The sequence below is a fragment of the Macaca thibetana genome, chromosome 3, assembly GCF_024542745.1.
Source record: "Macaca thibetana thibetana isolate TM-01 chromosome 3, ASM2454274v1, whole genome shotgun sequence".
Classification (NCBI taxonomy): Eukaryota; Metazoa; Chordata; class Mammalia; order Primates; family Cercopithecidae; genus Macaca; species Macaca thibetana.
The window spans coordinates 171,056,790-171,084,141 of NC_065580.1; the positions used below are offsets into that span (position 1 = coordinate 171,056,790).

A 27,352-nucleotide genomic window follows, 5' to 3' on the forward strand; every position below is an offset into this window, starting at 1 on the left:
AAACATAAGCATTTGAACTCTCTTGAGATATTTTTATCTTCTGTGAAACTAGATGCGGCTTATTGAAGATGTGTTTCAGGTCTCAGTGCTCTAAAACTCTTCTAGTTGGTGAGCATCTTGATTGGTTAGATCTCTCATTAATACCCCATTGCTAGAGAGGGATGTAAAGGAAATTTTCTCAACCTGATTATTTCCAAATCCTTCAATCTGTGAGTCAAGGAAAGAGACAAGGTTAGAATTCTTAGGCAAACTGAAAAATCAGTATTCCTACATTATTATTATTTGTGTTTTTCTTTTTTTGAGACTGAGTCTCACTCTGTCGCCCGCGGTGGAGTGCAGTGGCGCTATTTTGGCTCACTGCAACCTACACTCAGGTTCAAGTGATTCCAGTGCCTCGGCCTCCCGAGTAGCTGAGATTACATGTGCACGCCACCACGCCCAGCTAATTTTTGTATTTTTAGTAGAGACAGGGTTTCACCAGGTTGGACATGTTGGTCTTGAACTCCTGACCTCAGGTGATCCACCCGCCTCGACCTCCCAAAGTGCTGGGATTATAGGCGTGAGCCACCATGCCCGGCTTCCTATATTATTTTTTTAATGTGGGCTTTTTAAAATCTTTTCAGTAGCGAAGACTTGACACCAAACCAAATGTCCATCAATGATAGACTGGATTAAGAAAATGTGGCACATATACACCATGGAATACTATGCAGCCATAAAAAAGGATGAATTCATGTCCTTTGCAGGGACATGGATGAAGCTGGAAACCATCATTCTCAGCAAACTATCACAAGGACAGAAAACCAGACACCGCATATTCTCACTCGTAGGTGGGAATTGAACAGTGAGATCACTTGGACACAGGGTGGCTAACATCACACACCACGGCCTATCAGGGAGTTGGGGGCTGGGGGAGGGATAACATTAGGAGAAATACCCAATGTAAATGATGAGTTGATGGGCGCAGCAAACAACATGGCGCAGGTATACATATGTAACAAACCTGCACGTTGTGCATGTGTACCCTAGAACTTAAAGTATAATAAAAAAGAAAAAAAATTAAAAAATATTTTCTGTGAGACAATTGTAGATTCACATGCAGTTGTAAGAATTAATACAGGCTGGGCACAGTGGCTCACACCTGTAATCCCAGCACTTTGGGAGGCCAAGGCAGGCGATCATGAGATCAGGAGATCGAGACCATCCTGGCTAACACCGTGAAACCCTGTCTCTACTAAAAATATAACAAAATTAGCCGGGCGTGGTGGCGGTCGCCTATAGTCCCAGCTACTCAGGAGGCTGAGGCAGGAGAATGGCATGAACCCGGGAGGTGGAGCTTGCAGTGAGCGGAGATAGTGCCACTGCCCTGAAGCCTGGGCAACAGAGCGAGACTCCGTCTCAAAAAAAAAACCAAAAGAATTAATACAAAGAGACCCTGTATAGTCTTCACTCAGTACAGTATCACGTCTATGAAGTTGACGTTAATCCCTTAACACAGCTTTAACCTAAGTCTGTGCTGCTGCTTCTCCATGTTCACTTCTGAGACGCACTGGCCATTTTTTGTGTGCCTATTCATACTTTGTGTAAAAGCATTAGCATCATACTTCCCTGGTGCTGACCCTCCCCGCAGTCCCAGCTTCTCCCAGAGTAGGCTAAGATTCTCTTTTCTACCACATGGAAAATTGTTGCGGAATAATAAAGGGTTAGCAAAAAGGTCAGAGAAAACAAGCAGTTGTATTCCCTTTCCCCACAGTAGAGTAGGAATATAATTATGAGTGATAGAGGATACGTTATCTGTTCCTTTCCCAGTCCCCTCTGAAATCAGCTTTACTGCTGTGGGAAGTTGAGATTCTCATTATATCCCTGAGGGAAAGTGTTGGAAAGCGGGAGGTGATGGGGAATCAGGGTTGCTGACAATTGGGGGAATTATAACAAGAAGCTCTTTTTCACCAGGAGAGGGGTTGCATGTTAAGAGAAGGCCTGTCTGCTCCCCCTCCATGTCAGCAGTTGAGAACCTGCTGACATGGACAAGGTAGCTGGCTTTTAGAGATTCAGAAGTAACAAAGGCACGCTGTCAGTCCTGTTCTTCCAGCCTCACATACGTCTTCTCCATACGTTATGTATTTGGCATTAAATTAACATACAGTGTTACACCCAATACACCCATTCCTGACCACATTATCTCAGAGAGCCTTTTGTATTTGAGTATTGTGGGATCTTTTGCTATTGCCCGTGATGCCCACTTGGACTCCTCCAAGGCCATGAAACTCTTGGGGGCCATTCAAAGTCAAGAGCACCAACTACCCCTAACAGGATTGGGAGAACCAAGCAACACTCCCCAAATAGGGATTAGCTCACTCTTTTCTTGGCCTTTATGAAAGGAAGGAGTTAAGACTCTTACAGCTGGAGACTCCAGCAAGAGTTGTAGGCTCAACATGTAGCTTATACTATTTACTTAATTAACATGTAAATGGATTTTGAGTTCTGAATGCTTGTTCTAGTTGATTGGGGCTCATTTGGCCTGGTTTCTACGAATTAGCTGTAACAAATGGTTTCATAGTTGTTATAGAATGAGGCAGAAGAAAATAAAAATGAATGTGGCATTGTGTTTTACTAATGATATAGGAAAATGTTAATATAATGTCATTTAGGTTCTGGACTGGGGAGATTTTGCCTTTATCATAAGAAAGAAATTGTTGCTAGGTCATACACAAGGGCGCATATTTATCATGAACCATCTCCTTCGATCATCATTCTTTTATCCCATTACTTGACTTGCACCCACCCAAAATTCTACCACTTTTATGTAATATGTAGACTCATAAAGACAAGGTTTGTGCATCTACAGAGCCATGATGTGCACTGTGAGGCCCGTGACACACATCTATAAGAAGACACATATTTGGTACTCTAAGATGATACTTTTTTTAAATGCCAAAATGTGAGGGTCAGCATAAATTGCCAAGGCACGGTGAATCTTGTTGCCAATGCTCCTGTGACTATGGGGTGAAGGGATTCTGTGCCTCCCTTGGTAGCAGTGGCCACAGTGCTTGCAATCCCGATGCCAATTCCCGGCGCACTGTAGGCTTAGGAGGCACTGCTGCCTTGAAGTCTTGTTGGAATTAACACTGCCTGAGTAAGAGATTAATAATGTGTTTTGCTGCGTCTTAGAAACATTAAAGAGCATGTGGCATGAATACGTACACATTGGTGAAGGAAATACAGAGAAGGAAAGGAAAGTGTAGATGTTTGTTACAACTGAAGATAAGCTCTGGCAGCAGAGACCACTGCTGGCTATAGTTGATGGGGGTCCTCACATCTAGGCATGGCTTTGAGCTTCACAGTCCGGAAGCTGCTCTATCAGTAACTTAGAGGGGATATGGCCCCTAGAACCAGTTCACTTTTAATAAATCAGGGTGCCAGTCCTTTAATTTTGGAAGATAAATAAAATTGCAAAGTAGATGGGATTCTTACGTCAACAAGTTGGCTAGTTTTCATCCTACAAGACTATTGTATACAGAAAACCAATTTCAAAGACATGCTTTGGGAACATGGACTTTGAAAGCAGCGGTACTGAGTGAGATGGCCTTAATGATGGATAATAACGAGGTTGATGCTTTTGTAACCATGTTTCCATCTGAAAACCACATGAAGAGAGCCAGGTCATCTTAGTGCTCTTTGCATGGGGCATTTCTCTTGCAGAGTGTTTGACACCTTCTGGGCTTAGTGCTGACTGTCCCTCCTGTTGACATCATCATGATGGTAGCAACCTCTGATTTTGCCAGGACTTTATTGCATCTACTGAAAGAGCAACATGTGTAGGGAAGTAAAACAATAGTTAGTCCCCATTTGTATTGACATTGTGGATCCTTGTCTTTGATTGGCTAACTAGAATCAATCTGTTGAAGGACCAGTTGCAGTGACTCACGCCTGTAATCCCAGCACTTAGGGAGGCTGAAGTGGGCACATCACTTGAGGCCAGGAGTTCAAGACCAGCCTGACCAACCTGGTGAAACCCTGTCTCTACTAAAAATACAAAAAAATTAGCCAGGCTTGGTGGTACAGGGGTAATCCCAGCTGCTTGGGAGGCTGAGGCACAAGAATCACTTGAACTTAGGAAGTGGAAGTTGCAGTCAAGATTGTGCCACTGCACTCCAGCCTGGACGACAGTGCAAGACCCTGTCTCAAAAAAAGAAAAAAAGAATCAGTCTGTTGACTATCCCTAACTTGGAAGTTCTGGGTGATGCATGGCTTTCATCTTTTAGAAAGGTATTTTTTCCTCTGTCATGTTAGTAAAACTAAGAAGACATCTGTGTGTGCTAAGGCATCAGCCTAGCAAGGACAGGGCACAAACCCAGAGGGAGAATTGGGCTGTTGTTTCACTTCCAGTGCAAATGGGATATACATGGGAGGTAGAATTACAAGTCTACTCAGGGTTGACTTTATACATGTAATTGGAGGGGTCACTGATTGACTTTGAGGCAATCAGGGGTGAGTGGAACCGATCTTGGGGAGGGTGGCAAGACATGTTGACAGGTAAGATATGTTTTAATTTACGTAAAACAGTGCATGGTGTGTATTAATAAGTTAGAGCTGGTTGACTATGTTTTATTGTTTGCAACATTACTGCCCAAGGGTCAGGTAAATATACAAAATATACAAATAATACAGATTTTTAATACATAAATTTCAATTAAGTAGCATAATTAAATAATATGTTGTTATAGTTGTACTTAATGCATATGTAATTAAATATATTCAAATACAAATTTTTAATATATAAATATCAATTAAATAGCAGCATTAATACATTGTTATAGATGTATTTCATGCATATGTAATTAAATTATTAAAATATATAATATAACATGTTAATACATATTTTAATATACAAATAAAATGGTCTTAAATTGGAGTTAAGACCATTTATATTGGTACATATTTTAATATGCAAATGAATGGTCTTAAGTTAGAGTTAATGTCATTGAGTATAAGTCACATTTACAGATATGACATATATTTCTAGATAAAGTCAATGAACAGACAGCCTCCAAAACCTCGAAAACATTCAAAATATCTGCAATTAATTTTATACTTGAGTTAAGGCAGTCATTTGTTAAGGAAAGCAATCAGATGTTTGTGAGGGCTTAAACTTTCGCTTCATAACCAAAGCAGTTTCCTTACATGAAAGTTGACTTCTTAAAAGAGAAGTTTATTTTTTATAATGGAGAATTGTTTTGATGTGCAGACACCTTCCGTCATTTCATACTCATCTTAAAAGCAGCCAAATGATCTTTTCACCTTTGGCCAGAATCCTTTTATTACTACCGAGTCCTGCACTCATTAAACCAGATGAGAATGCATGCTCTGAGAGGTAAATCTCTAGTCCTGGTGGGCAGTTAAATTCCTCAGTAAATGTTTGGTAGATGCTGCCTAATAAACCCAGTCCAGGTTGCCACGGGGAGGATTAAAAGAAGTAAACGTGTGTACGTGAACAGAGAGACGGTGCCTTTTCATGCTAAATGTGGTTCCCCACATCTCCTCTGATTAGAGGTGTGCTCTGAACAAGCCGAGACGGGGCCATGCCGAGCAATGATCTCCCGCTGGTACTTTGATGTGACTGAAGGGAAGTGTGCCCCATTCTTTTACGGCGGATGTGGCGGCAACCGGAACAACTTTGACACAGAAGAGTACTGCATGGCCGTGTGTGGCAGCGTCAGTAAGTGGACCCTTCTTCGAGCCTGGCCACCTTTCGTCTCTCTCGCCGCTGACTCTGCTCTTTGTAACAGATTGGTTTTCCTGGTTCTTGGGAATGGGCCTGTTGCTACCACTAACCACATTTCTGTCCACTTCTCTAATTGCTCAGTCTCCTCAGTATGTTCAATCATGAGCACACCTCTCCATCTTTCCCTAATAAAGCATGGCCGTGGATGTGTTCTCTTCCTAGCTGTAGCAGATATGTCTTGCAATCCAGAGGGGCTTTTGAGTGCTTCTCTTTTACACAAAGCTGAAGTGGCTGTTTTGTCTTCTGCAGCCAGCCGTTTCTGCAAATGCATACTGACGTGTCTGTCTGTGTACATACGTGTTCATGTTTATGCATGTGCACTACCTGTGCAGATACTGTCTACCAGTGGAAGCCTGGCTGATGCAGCTTGAGTTGCATTGATAAGGTGTATGGCTATGATGAATACCTTTAAGTTGGTTCATAACATGTCTTTTATTGTGCTGTTGAGGGAATGTGATTGGATTGAGCTCATGCATCTCCAATGCCGGAGGGTAGACATGCCCATTTTGCCCCCTGAGCTCAGCACACAGACATTTGCCAGGTCAAACTTCTGCTTCTTCTCCTGAAAGTAAAAGAAAATGTTTGACTTAACGTGAGAAACTTTCAATGATATAAGGCTCAAGGAACATAATTTTCTTTCCTTCCTTTTTTTTTTTTTTTTTTTTTTTTAAAAAGACGGAGTCTCATTCTGCTCAACAGGCTGGAGTGCAGTGGCGTGATCTCGGCTCACTGCAACCTCCGCCTCCCAGGTTCAAGTGATTCTCCTGCCTCAGCCTCCCCAGCAGCTAGGATTACAGGCACATGCCACTGTGCCCAGCTAATTTTTTGTATTTTTGGTAGAGACAAGGTTTCACCATGTTGACCAGGCTGGTCTTGAACTCCTGACCTCAAGTGATCCACCTGCCTCGGCCACCCAAAGTGCCGAGATTACAGGCCTGAGCCACCGCTCCTGGCCAGAACATAATTTTCAAAGTCTTTCTCTTGAACATTAAGCTTTTCATAATTCTGGGGATAAAAATATGAAGTCATGATGACTTAAGTGCACAATGAAATTTTCCCCAAAGAGGTAATTCTCAGGAGGTCCAGTACCAGACATGAGACTTCCATGTCCTTAACAGACTTCCAAGTGAAATTCCCAATTGTGCTTATTTATTTCTTTATTGTTGTTCACGAGTAGGAAGTGTGAACTACTCAAGAAGTAATTATTCAGCTCAACTTGATAACTAAAGACGAAACTCAGTAACTGTGCATTACTTTTTTGAGAGACTCCTGCCTTTTCTCCGCTGTGTTGCAAGGTGGCAGCCCCATTTCCTGCCTGAGATTCCTAGGGATTACATAAATTGTTTTCCAGCGAGATCATAGGATTAAGCAAAACAACAGAAGGACCTGCACTCCACTGTAAAGGAGCTCAGGATCTAAGAGGAATCTAATGGAAAAGCTTCTGTTGGTCTCCTGCCATCGCCAGTGAATGAGATGACTGCTTCAGTCCCATGGGTGAACAGGTGTAGGAACTGGTAACCTCAAGAGTTTTTTTTTTGTTTTTTTTTTGTTTTTTTTCCTGGCTCTGATGGGGTGATTGCAGCTTCTGGCTCAAATGACTCCCTTCTTCAGTTTCAAACAAAGCAGTCAATTAGGTCAGGTATTGCGAACACAATGGAGAATTCTGTTGCCTGCAGCCTTTGGAACAAAGGCCTTTTGTTACAGTGATTCTGACTGGTTTAGCGGCTGGGAGAGGTTTCCTGGCAGATTTGCAACTTTTTTCTCCCTTGCCCTGGGTGGATTCATTTTCTGAAATATCATGTCTATTTTTTGGTAATAAGAAATTTATTTGGTTTTAATTATTAGCAATGATGAATTTACTTCAAGAGATTCAAATTATCTCTCCACCTCACCCCAGTACTGCCATCCCTTCCCCTAACACTCTCTCCCTTTGATCAGTTTGGTCTGGGAGCGAGCAGTGGGCACCTGTCCAGGTTGGATGGAGGTGTCCTGGGTGGCACACACTTCGCTGAGGCTTTTGCAAAAGGTAGATGCTCCCAACAGAGAGGTATTAGATAAGGCTAGCTATACCTGATTTTAGAGGGGATAGGTGACAGAATAATGTATGAAGAAAGCAAAGGCTGAAGATCAGTTAGATGGGTGGACAAGAATAAATAGAGAGTATAAGTCTCAGCAAGCAGCCAGAGCTGAGAGCCACATGCTGTTCTGTGAATGAGTGAAATAAATGGAGTTTTTGTGAAAAAATGCATCGAAGGGAATTGGGGATATTTGGCACAAAAGAAGGAGCAAGAAATCCTCTTCTGTTAAGAAACCTGTTGTTACTTGGATATACGTATTATCAGAGACAAGATATCTGGCATTCTCAAATGTTAACTTCTTGCAAAAATAGATCTTATGTTAATATGTTCATTTTGGTTTTGTTGGAGGAATCAAACCTAAGGAGTGATTTTGTTTGTTAGGTTGTTTTTTTGTCAGTGGACTCTTGTGCATTTCAGCCATCATTCCCATGTTTCTCTTTTTGTTTTTAGTTATGTTCTCTTATTTTTTCCATAGTGTCCCAAAGTTTACGCAAGACTACCCGGGAACCTCTTACCCGAGATCCTGTTAAACGTACGTTGTCATTGTCATTCACCTGAGGGAAGGGAAGAGGGGAGGAGGATGCTGCTTGGTTCACATAACTCCAGCATCATCACCTTCTTTGCATGGTTTTGTATTTCTTGAACACCTGTCTTAGTAAAATGTTTCTTCCCATTACCTTGCTTATAATTACATCTCATTTTTGCCAGACAGCTTGAGATGTCGGGCTAAGAACATCATTGACCAAGTTTCTTCTGTTTCTGACCAATTTCCTTTTTATTTAGTCCGGTTTTATTGAATATTATAGGGACAACATCATTGTATTGTATTTGCCATTAACTATTTTATTTCCTAAAAGCTATCAGTGTAACTGAGAGCAGGCTCCGCTTCTTACTGCTTGCAGAACCGAAGAACAAGGGCTAGGTGCAGTAGAAGGAAAGTGACTTGACTTTGCAAAACTAGCAGTGGGGAAATGGTCCAGGCTCTTGCGTTAAAGCAACCATCTCAAATTTTGGATTAAAAAACAAAGGCTTAAAAAGGGAAGCTTGGAATGCAGGGCATGAAGGAGGGGTGAGGAGGTGCTGCTATACGGGACTTGTTCCAAAGACTTGAGTTATTATCCAGTTCGGTAAGTGGGCTGGTGCATCCCAGGCACAATCGGGTTGTAAATTAACTGCAGCCTTGAGGTGATCTCCTGATGAGGGAGAATTCTGCAGGTGCCTAACTCAGTCAGTGGAAGTTCTAAGCAAGCATTAATAATTTTAATAAGAATTATAAGCGTAATTAGATAAGGGGAGCGCTGTGCCGGGAGTGCCTAGTGGGAAGAAAGAGAGCAAAGGTTACCATTTCCTTACTAAAACTGGAAGGAAAAGAAAGGAAGAAAGAACGATCTTTAAAATAGAGTACTCAGTTACATCAAGATGCCATGATTTAACAAGAGACTATAATGCATGAGTAACTTGTTTCCTCAGAAAAAATACTTAATATTCATGTATCGTAGTACATGGGCTAATTCGTATGCACAGATTTCAATTATTTGTGTTGTAAGACCCGGTTTCAACTTCATGAAGGGTCACTTTTAGACATTAGGAACCCCTCTTTCTCCTCTCCCGGAAGACATAGTGGTAGGTTAGAGGTTCTCAACTTCTGACTAGGAAGTAGAGAAAGAGCCTTCTATAAAGAAATGCATTGTCCTGTCACTGCAGGCCTTTAGTGTCTTATGTTTTGTTTTTATTTCAGTTGTACCATCAGCCTAACTTAGTTTTAAAACGTAGTTTTAGTATTCATATTTGAATTTGGATTCCATCCAGAAATAGATTTATCCAGTGTTAGCTTAGGGATGATCTATACCATTTATGCTTATGATTGCTGGAAGCAGAGACACAATTTCAGTTGTAGCTTAGATATTCTATAATTAAAATTAGCATTTATGTACATTATCCTGAAAAAAAAAAAGAAAACCCTCATCTCAAAATTGATGAAGCCAGTTATCTTTTTCAAAGATGATAAATTATAGACGGGTGATTATGTATTTTAAAAAAGATTGCATCCTAAACTGGAAAGCTTTTTAATGGCCTCCATAAAATATTCAGAATAATTCACGTTATGTATGACTTTTGAAGGATGTGGTTTGTACTGCTGCAATGTACACATTTCTTTTGCTATTGTGAAAAAAGAGTTTTTCTCTAAAAACAGTGTAAGTACAGCGAGTGGGTTGACACAGACTAGGAAAAAGCTCTAGCCCGTCCACTGTAGTATTGATAATACATAGGTACGCATGGTAAGTTGTATTGTACCAAGCATTTTCACAGATCATTTATTTTTCTTCAGAACACTTTGTGGGCGTTTTCCTCATTCCTTTTGTACATATGAGAAAAAATGAGGCTTCAAGAGCCTAGTGACTTGTCCCAAGCCATCGAACATGGCAGGACCAGGCTTGAAACCCAAATGACATTTTGTCTGCACTCCACACCAAATGGCTAAGCATTTGGTTCTGACATTGTTTTGCAGGTTGGTAAAATCACATTTGCGATTCAGAAGCACATTTTAAGAATACAGCAAACAGTGAAAAGAGGATGAAGAATGTTAGCGTTTTTTCCTAAATGCCATGAATATAGCACGCATCAGTAAATCAAATGTCTTTCCCATTCTTTTACAAAACAGTGATTATTTTTCTCTTAAGTTTCATTTTAGCATTTATAAGAATTCTATTTTTCCATTTTTAATAACTGATGGAAACAAGCATCATTGTTGGATAAATTTATTTTCATGCAGTACACATAACTACCACTTTCATCATCCGCCATTCCAAACAGATACTGAAAGTCTCTTTTGTAATTTTCTCCTTCCCAGTAATTTTCTTCATCTACTTGCAGTGTGTTTGGGATCCTGACACCTTTCCATTCTAGGAAGATGAAGTGAGTTGGGCAGCTATATTTTCTTGTCTACCTACAGAGACTATTCAATCACAGCAAGTGAGGGGTTTAGCAGCACTAGTACCAACAGACAAGGAAGAAAACATATAATTTCTAGTTATTTATAGCCTGTGCAGCTATGTGGTCTTATTTATAGCAAACTGCACATTTGATTTGAAAAAGTCATGGTCATCTGGAGGTCAGATGCAGATGGCAGACTCAATTCAGAGCAAAGGAGCTGAACTAGAAGGTAAGCAAGCCTGTTAGACTGGGCACTTGGACTTGACTTTGCTCCTTCATCAATCTAGGGCTAATTGGGTGATATTTCTGCACAAAGGTGGTTGGTTTTACAGGTTGCTCAGTCTAAGCTGCTTCTAGGCAAATAATAAATGTGAAAGGAGATAGAAAAAGCTCTTCAGTTGAACTGATGTAAGATTACACTTAGGGAGAAAATGTATGATGGTCTGCATTATAAAAACAATAATTTGCCACAAATCAAGCATTTCTAGGTTTCAAACTTTTGTCATAAAAACTGATTTTGAGCATTGCAATTTTAGGGACATATTTTATTGTTGTTGTTATTGTAAATGAAAATCTAAACCAGAAATATAAGGCTGAGAGCTTTCATTTTATTCATGAACATAGGAATTCAAATCATTAAAAAAAATCCTTTCTCATTTGGGATAAAGAGTCTTATAGCTGAGTTAATTTCTGACATTAGTTTTGCACTTGCCCATTTGGGTTTAGGACAGTGCAAAAGTTTAACATTTAACCTTCAAAATGTAGTATTTGTAAACAATACAATTATATAAATATTTGTTGATTCATTTATATTTCAAATATGAGAGTGTGACCATTTTTTCTAGTGTTGTCTCCATCAGATTGGTTCCCAAAAGGCAAACAGACCAACTTCTTAATGGCATTTAATCTCTCAAAGAGCATCATGCTGATTTTCAGTCAGCAGATTGCACCCTGTGATCTGGCCAAAGTGTGACCCATCTCTGGCTCCTTCATTTGCACTGACATGTGGTACAAACAACTAAACCAAGGTTCTTCAACCACAGCACTATTGACATTTTGATCCAGATAATTATTTTAGGAGTCTGTCCTATGCATACAGAGCGTTTAGCAGCATCCCTGACCCCTACCCACTAAATGCCATTAACACAACTCCAGCTGTGATAACTAAAAATGTCTCTAGACTTTGCTAAATGTGCCCGGGGGAATCACATTCTGGTTGAGAATCCTGTTCTGGAGTAGTAGTTTCCCCACGTCTGACTCAGAGATAGAACTATCCTGGTGTAAACAGGTGTACTTTCCACAAATTTGGGGGCATGTTGAAATGTTAGAATGTCAGTATCCTCTGATTCTCAACAGACGTTTGAAATTGAATTTGTTAGACTAATGTCCAAGCTCTCAATATTTGCAAGATAAGGTGGAAGTTGCTGTTGCTGTTCTGACTATAGTATTGAAGATCTCGTAGTTTTTCTGCTCGAATGTAAGCTACTGTGGCAGCAGAAGAGAAACCAGCAAACCCCTTAGTTGGAAGTCCATGGTTCACCTATGCCCCACCGTTTCTCCTATCTGTTTCATCTTAGTTTCCTAGAATCCCAGGATATGCTGGAGCATAACCATCTGTAGAGATGCCCTATAGTTTTGCTACACAGGTTATTTGTACTTTAGGATTATGTTTATGGCCTTAGGGTGTGTACAGAGCTATAGATATGACCCCATGCAGGATTGAGGGAGGGAAAAATACTGATTTCTAGGCACATCAAAATGGTCCAGATGACATGAAGCAGACTGGTACACTTCCAGAGAATATGAAAAAAATTGGAACTTAACAAATCAGGTCCCAAGTTCCGTCCCCAAGAACCATCCCCAAGTTCCATCCCCAAGAACCATTCCCAAGTTCCAAGTTTGTTGCTGCAGAAGCTCATAATTTGCAAATCGTAGATAACTCACCATGCAGCCTTTGAATGGAATATGCCACCTTAACCCCAGGGTCGTTGTAAAGACAGGAGCCATAAGACAGAAGTCTGAATGCCTAGGCCATTTAATCTTTGGCCAAATTCGAACTATTGTTCTTAATCACAGTATTCTTGTTCTTTTCACTGTGCAGTAGCAAATATTAGTTCCCATTAGTACATTCTGCAATACCATTGGAACTAAAACTGCCAAATTAGATTGGACAACCTGGGCTTACACTTTGCTCCCCAACCAACCTAGGGAGGGAGAACAATTAAAGCATTAAAAGATGTGATGGTGAATTAAACTATATGTCACGTCATTGCCAGTAAATTCTATCAGATTAACAAGTGTGAAAAGCCAAATCTTTGGTATCTGGAAATGCTTAGATGAGAAAAATGATTTTTTCCTCAAAGCCATAATAATTAGAGATGACCCTAAAATTTAAAGGAACTGGATTGCTTAGCAGCTCAGCTTTTTTTTTTTTTTTTTTTTTTTTGAGACGGTCTGTCGCCTAGGCTGGAGTACAGTGGCACGATCTCGGCTCACGGCAAGCTCTGCCTCCCGGGTTCACGTCATTCTCCTGCCTCAGCCTCCTGAGTAGCTGGGACTACAGGCGCCCACCACTGCGCCTGGCTAATTTTTTGAAGTTTTAGTAGAGACAGGGTTTCACCGTGTTAGCCAGGATGGTCTCGATCTCCTGACCTCGTGATCTGCCCGCCTCGGCCTCCCAAAGTGCTGGGATTACAGACGTGAGCCACTGCACCCGGCCCAGCTCAGCATTTTTTAAAAAGAAGGGCCATTTACTTTGAATACAGGTTAAATATCTCTTCTCTGAAATGCTTGGGACCAGAGGTGCTTCAGATTTTGGATTTGGGAATGTTGATGTATTCATGATGAGATAACATGAAATTCATTTATGTTTTATGTACACCTTGTACAAAAGTCTGAAGGTAATTTTATACTTTTTTTTTCTTTTTTTTTTTTTTTTTTTGAGACAGTCTCGCTCTGTTGCCCAGGCTGGAGTACAGTGGCGTGAACTTGGCTCACTGCAACCTCTGCCTCCTAGTTCGAGATGCCCCTGCCTCAGCCTCTCAGGGGAAGCTGTAATCACAGGCACCTGCCACCACACACAGCTAATTTTTGTGTTTTTTAGTAGAGATAGGATTTCACCATGTTGGCCAGGCTGGTCTTGAACTCCTGACCTGAAGTGATCCACCAGCCTCGGCCTCCCCAAGTACTTTGATTACAGGCATGAGCCACCATGCTTGGCCTTATACAGTATTTTTGCTAATTTTGTTCATGAAACAAAGTTTGTGTACATTGCACTGTGAGAGAACAAAGGTGTTGCTACTCAAAAAAGATCAGATTTTGGAGCATTTCGGATTTTCAGATTAGGGATGTTCTACCTGTGGTAAAAGAATGCTCGTTATTTATGTGGTCTGTTGTTTAGCTATTTGCCAGAAGAGGATAAGTAGATAGTTTAATAAAGCAGTCAGCAAATATTTTTCATACAAGGCCATATTATAGATTTTAGGCTTTGTAGGTCATGCAGTTTGTCATAACTACTTAACTCTGCAGTGGTAGCATGAAAGCAACAATAGACAATAAGTAAACAAATACACAAGGATGTGTTCCAATAATACTACTTTTATAAAGGTAGCCAGTAGCCAGGTGCAGTGGCTCACGCCTGTAATCCCAGCAGTTTGGGAGGCCGAGGCAGGCAGATCACCTGAGGTCAGGAGTTCGAGACCAGCCTCGCCAACATGGTAAAACCCCATCTCTACTAAAAATACAAAAATTAGTGGATGTGGTGGTGCGCGCCTATAATCCCAGCTACTCGGGAGGCTGAGGCAGGAGAATCACTTGAACCCAGGAGGCGGAGGTTGCTGTGAGCCGAGATCGCACCACTGCACTCCAGCCTGGGGGACAAGAGCGAGACTCTATCTCAAGGGAAAAGAAAAAAAAATGTAGCCAGCAAGCCGATCCTTGGTTTAATACAGCAGGTTTTTTTATTTTAATTTTAATTTTTTTTCCAATAGCTTTGGGGGTACAAGTGGCTTTCGGTTACGTGGATGAAGTGTATGATGGTGATGTCTGAGAGGTTAGTGTCCCCATTAACTGAGTAGTGTACATTGTACCCAATATGTAGTTTTTTATCCCTCACCTCCTTCCCACTCACCCTCATTCTGAGTCTCCAATGTCCATTATGCTACTCTGCATGCCTTTGCATAATCATAGCTTAGCTCCCAATTTATAAGTGAATATATACTGTGTTTCCATTCCTGATTACTTCACTTAGAATAATGGCCTCCAGCTCCATCCAAATTGCTGCAAAAGACTTTTATTTTGTGATTTTTGTGGCCCAGTAGTATTCCATGGAGTATATATACCACATTTTCTTTATCACTCATTGGGCGATGGGCCCTTAGGTTGGTTCCATATCTTTGCAATTGTGAACTGTGCAGCAGTTATTTTGGAGTCCAGGATGTGCTAGGCCAGGTATTTTGAGGGACACCAGCAAAGGAATCTGAGTACTGGCTTTCAATAACTTGATAATGTTATTGATGAAATGAGACCCAGATATGTCATAGAAATAAATAACAATATAAAGTAAAATATACAAGTGTAGGAGAAGATTGCTCTGGAAGTCTGGGGTAAAATGAAATCAACTTTATCCTTAAGACCTCCATAGAGGTTAACAGTTCCATCTGCTTTTACTGCTACTATTTATATGAAAGTGGACAATATTGAAGATTGTGACTTTTTGAACTCATCTATTGAGTGTTGAGCAGCTATGACAGATTATTTCTTTATGTGCCTCCATTAATGAAGTCAAGAATAGCTTCTGACAAATTGACAAAAAACAATACCCTAAGGTTAACCCATTCTGAATGCCAGTTATTATTGCTATTGCTTCATGTATATTTTTTAGACTCAGACTTGAGGTTGCTTTTAAGTTTTAGTGTGTGGTGCTGAATAGAGAATAGACATTAATCAAAAATAACGCCAGCATTCATTCTTTCACATTCAGTTCATATATTTGAAAAAATTCCCATGTCAGTATGTGTCCATGGACATGAAAAAGAAATGTAGCTTGACTAGAGTAAACACATCATAGATTACATTTTTATTACCTTATGTCCACACGTTGCATTGATAGTGTTCTCCACCAACTATGATTGCACTGGCTGTAAAATTATAATACAGGGGCTTATTAGGGGGAGAATGCCTTTGTTTCTTCTTCTTGTTGTTGTTGTTTTGTTTTTAAAAGAGTCTGATATTACACCGGAGGATCACAAACTGTATTTTCTTGTTATAAATGGCTCTTCTATCTTGGACTTAGTGGGTAGGATAAATATTTGAATTTAGAATGCGTTAGGAGTTTTAGCTATTTTAAAATTAGAAAAATGGAGAGACACTTTTTTTTTAAGTTGGGGTGGCACTCGGAAAGCTCTACCATGTTTCAAGATTAAGTTTTCACATAAACGCTAACAGGTTTCTATTTCACCCATATATAAATGATCCCCCTTGTCTCCTCTCCTAAATTATAGCCATCTCAAGTGACAACCTTGCTAGGTCTGTATCAAATAGCATTTTCAATGATAAGGCAATGATTTATATAGGTCTTAATTTGTTTTAATCTTCTGTTATCAGTGCTATAGAGATAAATTGCTTTTCTGCTGATGAAAGGAGACTAAACCAATTTTCTTGTTAGAATCTAACATTAATATATCGACTGAATGCCATTCATAAGCCTTTGTTTAGGGAAGCATTGGGCCTTCTGGCCTGTTGGAGGTGGCCATGGTCATTGCTGTTTGAAGGTGGGTTGTTTTCTCTTTTGTGTCCTGAGCCCATTGTGACTGTAAAACTGTGTGTCACCCCAGAGACTGAGGAAACAAATGAATATCAAAATGATAGGGGCAATCTTTCCCAGTGTCTTTAATTTTGACCCCACATTCTTGTTTGAATGTGAAATACCACATTAGTATGAATATGAAAGGGAGTACTCTGCAGCGATTATAAAATCGGAACTAAAATGAAGCAAATCGGTGCGTGTGCAGTTCAACTTAATAGATTATCTTCTAAGGAGTCTTCAGACAGGCTAGGAGAGTGATTTCTGCCTCGTCCTGAAGATGTTAGCAGGTTTCACCCAGTTTTGAAGTAACTTCCCTTCAAATGGTAACCGTTTCCTCAGAGGAAGCACAGGTATGGAAATGTTTCATTGCTGTCTTGGCGCCAGTGATGGAGGAGCATTTTGTGACAGGAACGTTGCATGCAGCATCAGCGTTTGTGAATAAACTGAAAGCTAACCTGCCATTTTACTTCGCCCCAGAAAACAGAGCTCTGGCAGGTATTGAGAATAGATTACAGTGTGAAGTGGCAGTATTGTGACAAGCATCCATGTATCAGTATTAAAATCGAAAGGAGCCCTCACGCACATGTGGAAGCAGTTTCTCCCGTTTTCATACTCAGTTCCCTGAGGTAACAGCATTTTGGTGTGAGAGAAAGAAGGGAATCTGACCATTCTCGTGTGGGAAGGGGGCTGAGGACAACAACTTCCTATGACAGCCACCCTGCTCCAAGCCACCGTCATCTTCATCTTTGTCTTCTTTTTTTTTTTTTGAGACAGAGTTTCGCCCAGGCTGGAGTGCAGTGGCACAATGTTGGCTCACCACAACCTCCGCCTCCCTGGTTCAAGCGATTCTCCTGCCTCAGCCTCTCGAGTGGCTGGGATTACAGGCGCCGCCACCATGCCCAGCTAATTGTAGTATTGTTAGTAGAGATAGGGTTGCTCCATGTTGGTCAGGCTGGTCTCAAACTCCCGACCTCAGGTGATCCGCCCACCTCAGCCTCCCGAAAGTGCTGGGATTACAGGCGTGAGCCACTGCACCCAGCCTGTCTTCTCCTCTTAAAAGATCTTCCTTCTGCTGTTGTCCCATAGCAGCCAGAGTGATCCTTCAACAAAACACCCCATCACATATACTCCCCCTCAAACAGCCCACACTGGTCCTTCAGAATCCTTACTGTGGCTTCAAGGTTGTACATGATATCCCCCATTTCTTCCCTGCCTCTCCCACTACTTCCTCTGTTGCTTCTTCAGCTCTGGCCATGCGGGTCTCGTGGAATTTGCCAGCCAGCCTCAACTCTTAGGGCTTCCAGGCTAGTTTTGTCATCTGCCTGCCATGTTCTTCCGGCAGCCAGCTGGGAAGATCTGAATGTCACCTCTTCACTTAAGACTCTGCCTGGTCGTTTACTTACTGAGGTCTACCTTTCCCCTCTCCCCTCAGCTCTCCCAGTCCTTCTGAACTCTGCTCTATTTTTCTTTTTCCTCTTTTTCTCCATAATACAAATCACATATTAACAGTATGACTTACTGGCTTTTTAAAAAGTCTTGCAGTAATTGTTTCTGTCCCTAGAATATAATGCCACCAGGACCAGGGCCTTCATGTTTTTCTCATTGGTTTCTCCCATGTGCCTCACATATAGTAAGGGCTATAATGTTGGCGGGCTGGAGAAATAAAAAAATGAACAGGCTCACTAAAGGCAGGATAGTTTGTCCACGTCAGAGCTGCTGTCTCAGCCGCTTTGATACCTCTGACTTCCCACTGTGGGAAAGAATAAGGATGTGGCTTATGTAGAAGGCGTAAGTCATCCAGAATACCACTGTATATTTGGAAGCAAATGTTCACCTTGAAGCAGTAATGCACTGGGAATTGGAACTGCTTTTGCAGTTAGATTTTTTCATTTGTTATGAGTGTTTAGATACACATGATCACTATTAAAAGGAAGGGAGGTAATAGCCTGCCATGGTCTACAAGGCTGTGTTAGGAGACTAAAATAAAATAAATACAAAGGTCATTTAAAAAGTTAAAAGCTTGTGAATGTGATGTTGGTAGTGCTGCTAACGTCTAGGCATCTAGAGGTCAAAACCTAGAGCTAAGGATATTGACCCCTGAGTTTTGTCTCATTTTAAGTCGTTTTCCGCGGAAAGGGGAACATACCCAGCCAGCTTGCTTGCAGAAGGCATGAGTGACCAGGTTGGCGGAGGGGCCTAAGGCCAGAACGTCCTCCGTATTCCATCCTCCATATTCCAGCACTGTGGGCTCTTTTCACTTGATCCCTGCTTTATGACCCAACTTCTGTTGAAGGTCATTTGCCAGATAGTGTTTGGGGCAGGAACAGCTGTTTCATAGAAAACAAGCCATCGTAACAAAGCATATGTTGTTTAGCCAAGTTGTGTTGCTCATTAACAAAACAAAACAACAAAAACCCTTTCCAGTGCCCCAGCGTGTGGATGGATTAGCCCTTTACTGCCCTAAAATTAGCTTTACAGCCTTTTTATGGTTCACCCAATCTTAAGAAACTTTATTTGTGTGTGTTTAGGGATGCGAATAAGTATGTTTAATGGCAGTGTTTTGCCTCTACACAATAAAATAGGGTAATTTTTTCTTCCCATGTATTAAACGAGAACACATAGAAGATGCCTAGCATGGAGGACTCTAATGAAAAGAGGCTGTTATCATTTGACCAACATGGAAATCCTAGCCTGTAGTTAGTTAGTTAGTTTGTTGGTTTTTTGAGACGGAGTTCTGCTCTTGTTGCCCAGGCTGGAGTGTAGTGGCGCGATCTCAGCTCACCTCCCAGGTTCAAGTGATTCTCCTGCCTCAGCCTCCAGAGTAGCTGGGACTACAGGCGTGCGCCACCAAGCCTGGCTAATTGTTTTTTGTTGTTTTTTTTTTTTTTTTTTTTTTAAGTAGAGACAGGGTTTCTCCGTGTTAATCAGGCAGGTCTCAAACTTCCAACCTCAGGTGATCCGCCCACCTTGGCCTCCCAAAGTGCTGGGATTACAGGCATGAGCCACCACACCCGGCCGAAATCCTAGCCTTTATCAGAGGTTCTGTGGAACCTCAGAGGTCTGTGAGCAGGATAAACTGCTCTGTGATAGTTAAAAATGCAAAACAGAAATAAACCCTCCCAAAGCCAGTTTGTTTCCACTTTCTAAGTGGTGACAGTGACCTGTGTTTTAAGTACCTTAAATATATCAGTGACCTGCTGATAGACAGCTTCCTGTTCCCTCTGTGTCCTGTGACGTCCTGTGACATCCTGACATTCCTTGAGCCCCACTCCCTTCCCAAAAGGAAGTACCTTGATGGGCGAGGACATAGGGCACACGTGTCTCCGGCCTTCTGTGGACGTAATCACAAAATGGTAGTCAGTCCTATGAATTTAATCTCTTTAGGACATAAGGATATTCACGAAATAGAAGGCGAGCTCTCTGGACATACTCCACCGTAAAATTGCTCTCTCCTTCCTCCTCAGCAGCTGCAGAGCAGTAGTCATAAACTATTAAATTCATTTAACAATATCAGCATATGTTATCCTTCTCCGCTTGACTAGACAGTAATCTGGTTTGCTGGTTGATATGAATATAGGATAATTTCACACTAATTGAGATGGGGGATTGTATGAATGGCTGAAAAAATAAAAATTTGAGTTACAGATTAAAAGAGACACAGCTTCCTCAACTATGGGAAGTAACCGGACCGTTAACAAACATTTACTTGAAGAGAAATTGTATTGCTCAGGGTTCTCCAGAGAAACAGGACCAATAGGTATATACGTATAGGAAGAGATTGATTATGCAGAATTGGCTCACACAATGATCATGGAGGCTAAGTTCCATGATCTGTTATCTGCAAGTTGGAGACCCAGGAGAGCTGGTGGTATGACTTAGTCCGAATCTAAAGGCCTGAGAACCAGGGAAGACAATGGTGTACATTTCAGGCCAGGGGCAAGAGAAGACCAATATCCTGGCTCAGGCAGCCAGGAAATAAAAAGGATGAACTGCTCCATCCTCTGCCCTTTTGATTTCAGACCCTCAGCAGATTGGGTGATGCCTGCCCATGTTGAAGAGGGTGATTTACTTTACTGAGTGCACCAGTTCCAATGCTAGTCTCATCCAGAAGCACCCTCACAAACACACTCAGAAACAATGCTTAATCTGGGCACCCTGTAGCCCAATGAAGTTGGCAGGGAAAATTAATTACCACAGAAGTATTTCTGGATTCAATGGAATAAATTGGTAGTATAGTATTCGTATTTATTTCCATGTGCCTAAAAAGAAGATTTTTATCCTTTTAAATATCCTCAGTCGTATTAAACATACCGCACATTCACGTTCCATAGTTATTCTCTTATTATATTGCTACGTGCATTTCTACTTAGGCCAGTGTGATTATAGTGATTCAGATTATAGTGTCTATCTTCTTTCCTTTATACAGTAGACAGTGTTTGCGAACCATAGGAGCTGAAAAAACTTCCTTTTACATAGTAAGTTTTATGATTCTAGTTTTCCAAAGGGGTGCTTATGTTATAGTTATAACAGTTACAGCCAGATGACTATCTTCATCAGGGAATATAACCCCAAATATTTATACATTTTCATTTGTTTCAAACATAAAATACGGTGTGCCTAAACATGTCATTCTGCCAGATTGGGCTATGCAAAATAATGTTATTGTTTTGTTTTCTGCTTTTACTTTAACTTGTTCTCATTTGAGCTCTACCAGTTAAGGTGAGAAAATGACTGAAGCGGGGGAAACATTTTGAATGCTAAATACCACGTTCATTCCAAGTTGGGATTCATTGACTTAATGATTAAGTTAAAAAAACTACTTGCATACTGGTTTGCTTGAAGCAATGGAGAAAAACATTTACCTTTTTTTCGAAAAGGATGTAATATTCAAAATTATTGTTTCGATCTTACAAATTAACAATGTACTTATTTTTGATACTTTCGACCTTTTTTATGTGGGCTACCCCTAACATTTTTTGAAAAATACATATTACTTTTCCTGTAGGTTGCACTCTGTGATCCTGTGTGTAATTCATTTTCAGTGGTTCTATTTTGTTTTTTGTTAATGTTTATATTTTCTTTTGGGTTTTTTTTCTCAATTTTTAAATTTGTCCTTTTCTTTTTTCTTTCTTTCTTTATTATTGCGCCCTCCTACCAAAACATTTTCAGTGGCTTTGAATAAAAGTAGCAGAACTTTCCCTTGGTTAGCATTAGCTCTAAGATTTGAGCAGGATGTAATAAGCAGAGGAGGAGGCAAGGCCGCTAATATGTATGAGCTCTGCCGCGTGTCACCCTGTCTGCCAGATGACTTACATGTGGTATGGTATCTCATTTTCCCAGCACTCCTATCATATCGTGTGGCATGTTATCACCACTTGATAAAGAAACTGGAACATGGAGTGCTTAAGTTTCCTGCCCCAGGTCACAGCCCATCTGAAAAAGAAATGGAATTCAAATCCAAATGTGCTTGATTGCAAAGCCCCCACATGGCTCTTTCCTTCCTTCCTTCTCCCTGTTGCTGCCAATGTGAGAAGGAACACCACTCCCTCATTTGCTACAGAGAAGATAGGGGCAGCTGTGTAAAGGCACCAGGAATATGCCCTGCCTCCTTCCTTCCACTTGAAAGCAACATCTGGATAGACACTCAACTGCTTATATTTTTTGAAAAATGATTATTAATCAGGATTGAAGTGGAGGGAAAAAATCAAAACGAATGTTGCTCTTTAAAATGAAAGATACTGTTTAATTATTGAACAGCCTTCCGGTTTTAGTTAATATCTTTGAAGACTTTGGATTAAGATTCCAGACATTTTCTTGAAGGGTGTAGAAAACGTATTTAACTTCAAGTTTAGTTTCAAAATGACTTAGCTATAAATTCTTCTCATTCAAGTCCTCTTTGAGGTATTATATCCCAAATGTAATACACAAGTATTAATAATTTGATAGGAATACTTGGAACATTCGTGATATTTGAATAACCTTTTGAATGAAACAATTGATTTGACCTAAAAAGATAGTGAAAACATCTCATTTCATTTTTTATGTTAAATGTGCTTCTTCTTAAGTCAAAATCCTTTTTTCTTTTAAGCTCATAAATACTCTGAATTCTCACTAGTCATTACTAATCTTTTGGAAAATTGCTTCTATAGGTATTATAATTCACTTGGCTCATGAGTTAAGACATTTTTGTTTTATAGTGTACTCTTGAATTTTATAGGTATTTATGTTTTCACATAATATAGCAGTGTATGTTGCAGTTCAAATATTGCTTAGCAGTATTGGTTGAATTCAAAATAGAAATCACTTTTTGACAACTGGCATAATGAATTCATTGACTAGTGTCAAATTTGTGAAGGCAGAAAGGTCCTTTTGTGATTCAAAAATGTGTTTATTGATTTTTTTGTGTGTGGAGTTTCACATACTGTCTCATAAAGGTTGTCTTTGTAGTTAAGTTATCTAAAATACATCATACAATTTACCTTTTCTCTGGGGTGCAGTTATTCTACAACAGGCTAATTACAGTTATCTTTGGTTTCTGCAGGAGTCTGAATGTATGATATTGATGATATCATCATTTACTTTCAGAGCTGCAAAATATGAATTCAGGAAAGCATGGGGATTTGGAAAAACGTGTCTATCCAGCACCAACTGTTTTTGCTCTTTGCATGCTTGTTTCGTAAAGAACTCTAATACTATATTGCAAAGTGGACCATTTTAAAGATTTTTCCTTCATTCTGTACTTGGGAATGATGAAACACATCCTTACTGTGCTGCACAGTGTCTCATGGTGTTCTCTTAAACAGCATTAACGTCTTGTATGCGCTGCTTTACTAAATTCTCTGTTCCGAGAAATAACTGAAAATATGGCTTTCTTTTAAACAAGTGGATATTCTGTTGTTGGTGTTTTTTTGTTTTTTTGTTTTTTTCCTCAAACCTCCTTCTCTTCTACTTTATAGTTCCTACAACAGCAGCCAGTACCCCTGATGCCGTTGACAAGTACCTTGAGACACCTGGGGATGAGAATGAACACGCCCATTTCCAGAAAGCCAAAGAGAGACTTGAGGCCAAGCACCGAGAGAGAATGTCCCAGGTAAGTCTGGCACTTCCATCATTCAGCCCTACGATATCAGGAAACCTCAGTCTCCCCCACGGGCCTGCTGGCTTTATCAAGATCTTTAAAGATGCAGAGTTCTAATTTTAAATGTTTACTGTGTGGGCACAGTTTGTGAGTTTTTTGCATCCTCCATGAACATGCTGCCTAAGAAGGATCCAAGTATAGTTGGATTTTGTAAGCACAAATTAAATGATGTCCATAACATTCTCTCTGGTGAAGAAAGGTACTTGGCATTATTATTCTGTATATATGTAGTACCTGTAATCAACATATTGTAAATTAAAATCCATCTAAGAGCATTTTTCTCTTTAGTAAAGATGAGTTTCTGTATTAAATCCCAGACTGTTATAATTGTGAACCTACCATTGTTTACAGTCTACAGAATCATAGAGACTTAAAACTGAGCTGAACCATAGTGATTATTTCATCTAGTCTCCTAAGTGATACATAATGGAATAGAGGTTCAAAGAGTGGCTTCCCATTTTAGCACAAAGCAAAATCAGTGAGCCAGAGACAACATTTAGAATCCAGGCCTTTCTTGCTCGTAGTACGGTACTGCTTTCACTATACTTTGCTGGGGGAAAAAAAAAACCGTGGTTTGGTTTGGTTTGGTATTTTTTTTTTTTTAGCAGATCCTTAATTAAGCAAATTGAAAAATAACTTGTGTCTAAAACATGGCTAATCCATATATACTATCTATACTATCTATACTATCAACTACAATTTAAGCTATGTCTACTACCAGGCACTGGATGTTGTATTGGAGTTTGATAATACAGAGAATTTTAGCCCTTGCTCAGATTCCTCATTCATTCATTCATTCATTCAGTCAACAAATATGGGCATATTATTTTCCAGTCACTTTTTCAATTTGTAGTCTACAAACCTGGGAGTGAATGTGGGGGAAAAAAAAAAAAAAGTTGGACATATAAGTGAATGAATAAAGATCTCAGGTTAAAGTAAGCCATTCATTTTTAGTGTTAATATTCTGTGGCAAATATCAGAAGATAGGAGAAATTTTTGTCATACTTAGATACTTAAAAGGTCTGTTGAGAGACATTAAATGCAATTTATGAATGAGACTGCTGCATATTTTCTAAGACCATAGTCAGTCTTTAGTAGACAATTAATCTTGCTTTCCTGTAATTTCTGATCTGGGTCCCTGTTGACCCCAGAAGATTCCTCCCTGCCAGGGCCAAATGAATGGCCTCTGAGCATGTCTTGCACATGCAAACCAATCAGTCAAACGCTCCTAACTCCCAACCATATTCTTTACTTACCTCTTATACTCTGGGCCACTATACACCTGCTGTAATCACCCCAGAGCCGGGTACCGGACCACTAGGGAAAACCTCATGCCCCATCACCATTATTTGAACTAGTCAGTCCTAAACGTGCCTACCTGCTTCGCGCATTCTTTCCATGAAAACCACAGAGAGCTCTTGTTCATGTGTTCCCCTCCTGACCAACCCTGATGCTTCCCGTATGAGCCTGCTTGTAGTGGCATATACCGGCTTCTTGGGAGCTGTGAGTAACAAACTGTCTTTTCCATGATAATCATCTCCTGACCTCTTGGCCTCACCTGAATAATAAGAAAACCTACACTTGAAAACATATAACTAATAATGTGTCTAGAAAGGTACAACACAGATACTGTGTTTTGGTTTGTTTTGTTTTTTTGTTGGTTTGTTTTGCCTTCAGATGAGTAACAATACTTGGATCTACTTTGGTATAATAACATAAAGAGGGAAAACGCCTTATAATCACTATACTTTTGGCTCTGGAATATAATGTGCAGTTCTAGTGGTTGCCCATGATGAAAACCTAGCAGCGAATTGAACTAGAAAGCTAACCACAGGGAATTAGTGAGTTTTCACCTGATGCCAAAAAAATCAGATTTTTCATTAGGAAAGACATAGGCACTGTCCCGAAAGCATTGGAGGACTATGAATCATACTTATTGCCACTGAAATGTCCTCCTATCTCCCTTCTTTATGAAGCTTTCAGAGGCTTCCTGTGCCCTCACAAATCCACTTCTGGGCACATGAAGTCTTAAAAAAAAGAACAATGACAAAAATAAACACCGAATGCTCAGCTTGTCATTTTCAGCGCCTACCGCTGTACCCTGACTCTGGTCTTCCTACCACCTCTTCCTTCTCAACTGTTACCCTTGCCTTCTGTACAGCGTTAAACTGCTGTTCTGATCACGCCACTCTGCTCACCATCTGCTCATCTCATCTTGGACTTCCCTTTGTCCTCGGCATTGACTTCTCCTGGAAATGCCCCCCCACCCTTCTTCACATTGGCACATCTCACCCATTCCTTACACCCCACTTCATACTCAGAATGAGACAGACAGTCATTGCCCTTACCTTTCATTTAATTCTAAATATTTGCTCTCCGGTTTTATTAGTGATTTTTCGACACACCTGCGTTATCTTTCCAGCTGGATTGTAAACTCCTTTTAGTACCTCTAAGTTCATGTAAGTCTTACTAACCTTGCATTTATCTTGGACCCACTTAGTCATTTTTTTAAAATTTTGTGGTTTTTTAATCCTGGTTTTTTTATCCTAGTATAACTTGGTCATTTTTGATCTTATTAAGAAAACGTATTTCAAATTCTCTATTAGTTTTAGATATGACAGGTCTTCGATAAAATAATAATTTAACTTTTCTTTTAGCACATCTATTTAACTTGTGACTTAGTTCATATGAGTTTTGATAGATTTTGTTCATCTTTTAGTTGTCAGATATATCTGATATAACCTAAGAGATGTTATCCCAGAGCAGGGAATGTTGTCTACTAGATTCCAGTGGTCACAGGCATATGAGACACCTGAAATTAGTATGTATCTGATAATCTGTAGTGCTGAAATCTAGGGACTTTTCAACTTCAAACTTGCCTGCCTCTTAAATCTCTACTAAGAAGTAGTCATTTTCTCTGCATGAAACAGCCAAGTCTTTGAAGATCCATCAATCCAAATGAAATTGATACCTTTGTGCCTGCAGTGGAAAATTGCTTTGTAAGAATCTATAGAGGCACTGCAAGGGCCAGGTCCTGAGAATTTTAAATTTTAAAAATTGTGCAGTTTTTTAAATAAGTTTTATTGTAGTTTTTGTTATATGTTTTCTTATAAATACAGAGGATTTTGGGATTTTTCATATTTTCATATTTTTCAAATTTCAATTTTTCATATTTTATATGAAAATAATATGAAATATATGAAATATAATATGAAATATTTCATATAACTCTAAACCTGTAGATTTTTGTTGCTCTATGTCGTGACTAGCATCTAGTCAATAGAAATCAGCAGCTGAACCATGTGTGAGCACTTTTATTACTTATAAACTTACTACTTTTAGTATATGCTTAAAATGAAGTCCTTCAAATTGAAAGCTGACCCAACTCTTCCTTCCTTCCTTCCTTCCTTCCTTCCTACCTCCCTCCCTCCCTTCTTTCCTTAATGGAGTCTTGCTCTGTTGCTGGGCTGGAGTGCAGTGGTACAATCTAGACTCACTGCAACCTCCGACTCCCTGGTTCGAGCGATTCTCCTGCCTCAGCCTCCCCAGTAGCTGGGATTACAGGCACATGCCACCACGCCCAGCTAATTTTTGTATTTTTAGTAGAGACA

General features: G+C 40.1%; 2 protein-coding genes across 8 annotated transcripts in view; both read left to right on the top strand.

Moving 5' to 3' along the window:
• ATP5PF (ATP synthase peripheral stalk subunit F6) overlaps positions 1-27,352 on the top strand; it is a 985,871-nt gene that overhangs the window by 703,776 nt on the left and 254,743 nt on the right. The window contains exon 1 of one of the 2 annotated variants that reach the window (XM_050784783.1): positions 1,896-1,899. The exons of the other annotated variant lie outside the window; for it this stretch is intronic. The gene's annotated coding sequence lies outside the window, so the exon portion shown is untranslated. Of the gene's footprint in view, positions 1-1,895; positions 1,900-27,352 lie in introns of those variants that run through there. 2 annotated transcript variants of the gene reach the window in all.
• APP (amyloid beta precursor protein) overlaps positions 1-27,352 on the top strand; it is a 286,015-nt gene that overhangs the window by 167,498 nt on the left and 91,165 nt on the right. For 2 of the 6 annotated variants that reach the window (XM_050784742.1, XM_050784743.1), the window contains exons 7-9: positions 5,552-5,719; positions 8,339-8,395; positions 23,560-23,693. In XM_050784742.1, the coding sequence (XP_050640699.1) occupies positions 5,552-5,719; positions 8,339-8,395; positions 23,560-23,693 (359 nt within the window). The remainder of the gene's footprint in view (positions 1-5,551; positions 5,720-8,338; positions 8,396-23,559; positions 23,694-27,352) is intronic. The other 4 variants (XM_050784744.1, XM_050784745.1, XM_050784746.1 and 1 more) reach the window with 2 other exon arrangements.